This window comes from Frankliniella occidentalis, unplaced genomic scaffold (genome assembly GCF_000697945.3).
Source record: "Frankliniella occidentalis isolate FOCC.00 unplaced genomic scaffold, Focc_3.1 Scaffold3, whole genome shotgun sequence".
Classification (NCBI taxonomy): Eukaryota; Metazoa; Arthropoda; class Insecta; order Thysanoptera; family Thripidae; genus Frankliniella; species Frankliniella occidentalis.
Window position 1 is genome coordinate 2,114,000 of NW_026267133.1, and position 1,552 is coordinate 2,115,551.

Genomic DNA, 1,552 nt, shown 5'->3' on the forward strand with positions numbered 1-1,552 from the left:
ACCCACCCACCTCTCTGCCTGGAACTGGATCGCACATCTAGATCGGCTGCAGCTGCGCTCGCGCGGTGCTGCAGCCGCTGCAGCCGCTGCACTGACCGGCTCACCTCGCAACCCACTTAGGTGCATCCGGTTCACACACCCTCGCAGCCTTACACTTGTAAGTCCAGAAGACCGGCCGCCCTGGACACCCCACAAGTCGTACTCACCCTCCTCCTTGTTGGCCTGCAGGCTCATGTCGAGGTTGAGGCCGCCGTCCTTCTCGGTCTTGGGGGTGACGAGCAGGTCAGCGCCGGGCAACAGCTTGAGCCTCATGGAGCGGGAGCGGACGAAGTTGAAGAGCTTGTCGGTCATGAGGGAGGTGAGCTTGTCCTCGTCGCTGTCGCCTTCAAGGGCGCGGCTGGAGGTCACGTCCTCGGCCGACACGGACACGGCGGTGGTGCGCTCGATCTCGACAGTCTCGCCGATGGCGATGGAGGACTTCTTGAGCAGGCGGTTGAAGTAGGTGACCATCTTGAGGAGGACGCACGAAGAGGTGTCCTTTTGCGCGCAGCGAGTGTTGAGCTTCCTCAGGAGAGCCTCCTCACCAGTGGTGGTGTCGGCCTGGGCGGGCTTCACCTTGGCGACGTCGTTGTTGTTGGAGAAGACCTCGTCGTCGAAGGATCGGCCCTGGGGCTTGAGGGGAGCCTCGGCCACCTCCTGCACCTTCGCGACCTCCTCGATCTCCTGCTTGACGGTCTCAACGGCGGGAAGGGGGGCGGCGGCAGGTAATTCGGGGCTGGCGACCGGCGCCGGGTCGGCGATCGGGTCGGCGACCGGTGACGCCGCGGCGGCGGGCGACGCCTCCGGGATGGCGACGGGGGAGCCGGCGGCCAGGGCCGCGGCCAGGAGCAGGAGCATCGCACTGCGCACCATCTTGAAGGTCACTTGGGTCCTGTCACACACTGCACTACTAGAAACCGACTCGCCAACCTCGCGCCGCGGACGTCCGTGCCGGAGTGAAGCCGAGCCGACGCGAGCACGCTTCTTTTTTGTAATTTTTCGCCCAGCGCAGCGTGCGCGGTGTGCTTCTCCCTCCCCTTTCACTCGTGGAGCAGGTAGGCCGGCGGGTCGGCGGGCGGCGGGAGGTTGGCCGGCGGGACGGCGTCTTCCTTCCGCGCCGCGGCCCCCCACCCCTACCCCCCGCCGTCCGGCCACTAGAGCGAATGCCTCGCCCGGACATTTGACCCGGCGCTTGTTTTTGTCCACCATGTGGGGGCTATTCATTTTGAACGGCGCGGCGCCTCCTCCCTCCCCCCCCTTTTCTTTTTCCGTGCCGCTCTGCCCCTCTCCCTCTCTGCCTCTGCGCTCTCCGTCGTTCGCGCAGCAAAACCGGACCGGTACCTTTGTGCCCAGCACCGGCCCCCCCTCCTCCCGGGTCCATTGGCTGGTCCTTGTGGGCCGTGGCGGGCCCTGGCGGGCCCTAGTGCGCGCTGGTGGACCCCTAGCTCGGCCTTGGCTCCTCCTACTCGCGGGGCGGCGTGGTGGGGCGCGGTAGCTGCCCCACGTGGTACAG

At 66.9% G+C, this 1,552-nt stretch overlaps 1 protein-coding gene across 1 annotated transcript in view; it reads right to left on the reverse strand.

Annotated features, from left to right (window-relative positions):
• Positions 1–1,019, reverse strand: part of LOC113209213 (uncharacterized) — an 18,679-nt gene extending 17,660 nt beyond the window's left edge. Inside the window, exon 1 of the mRNA XM_052266718.1 lies at positions 207–1,019. Within this exon, the coding sequence (XP_052122678.1) occupies positions 207–912 (706 nt within the window). The 5' untranslated portion in view covers positions 913–1,019. The remainder of the gene's footprint in view (positions 1–206) is intronic.
• Positions 1,020–1,552: the final 533 nt, after the last annotated feature.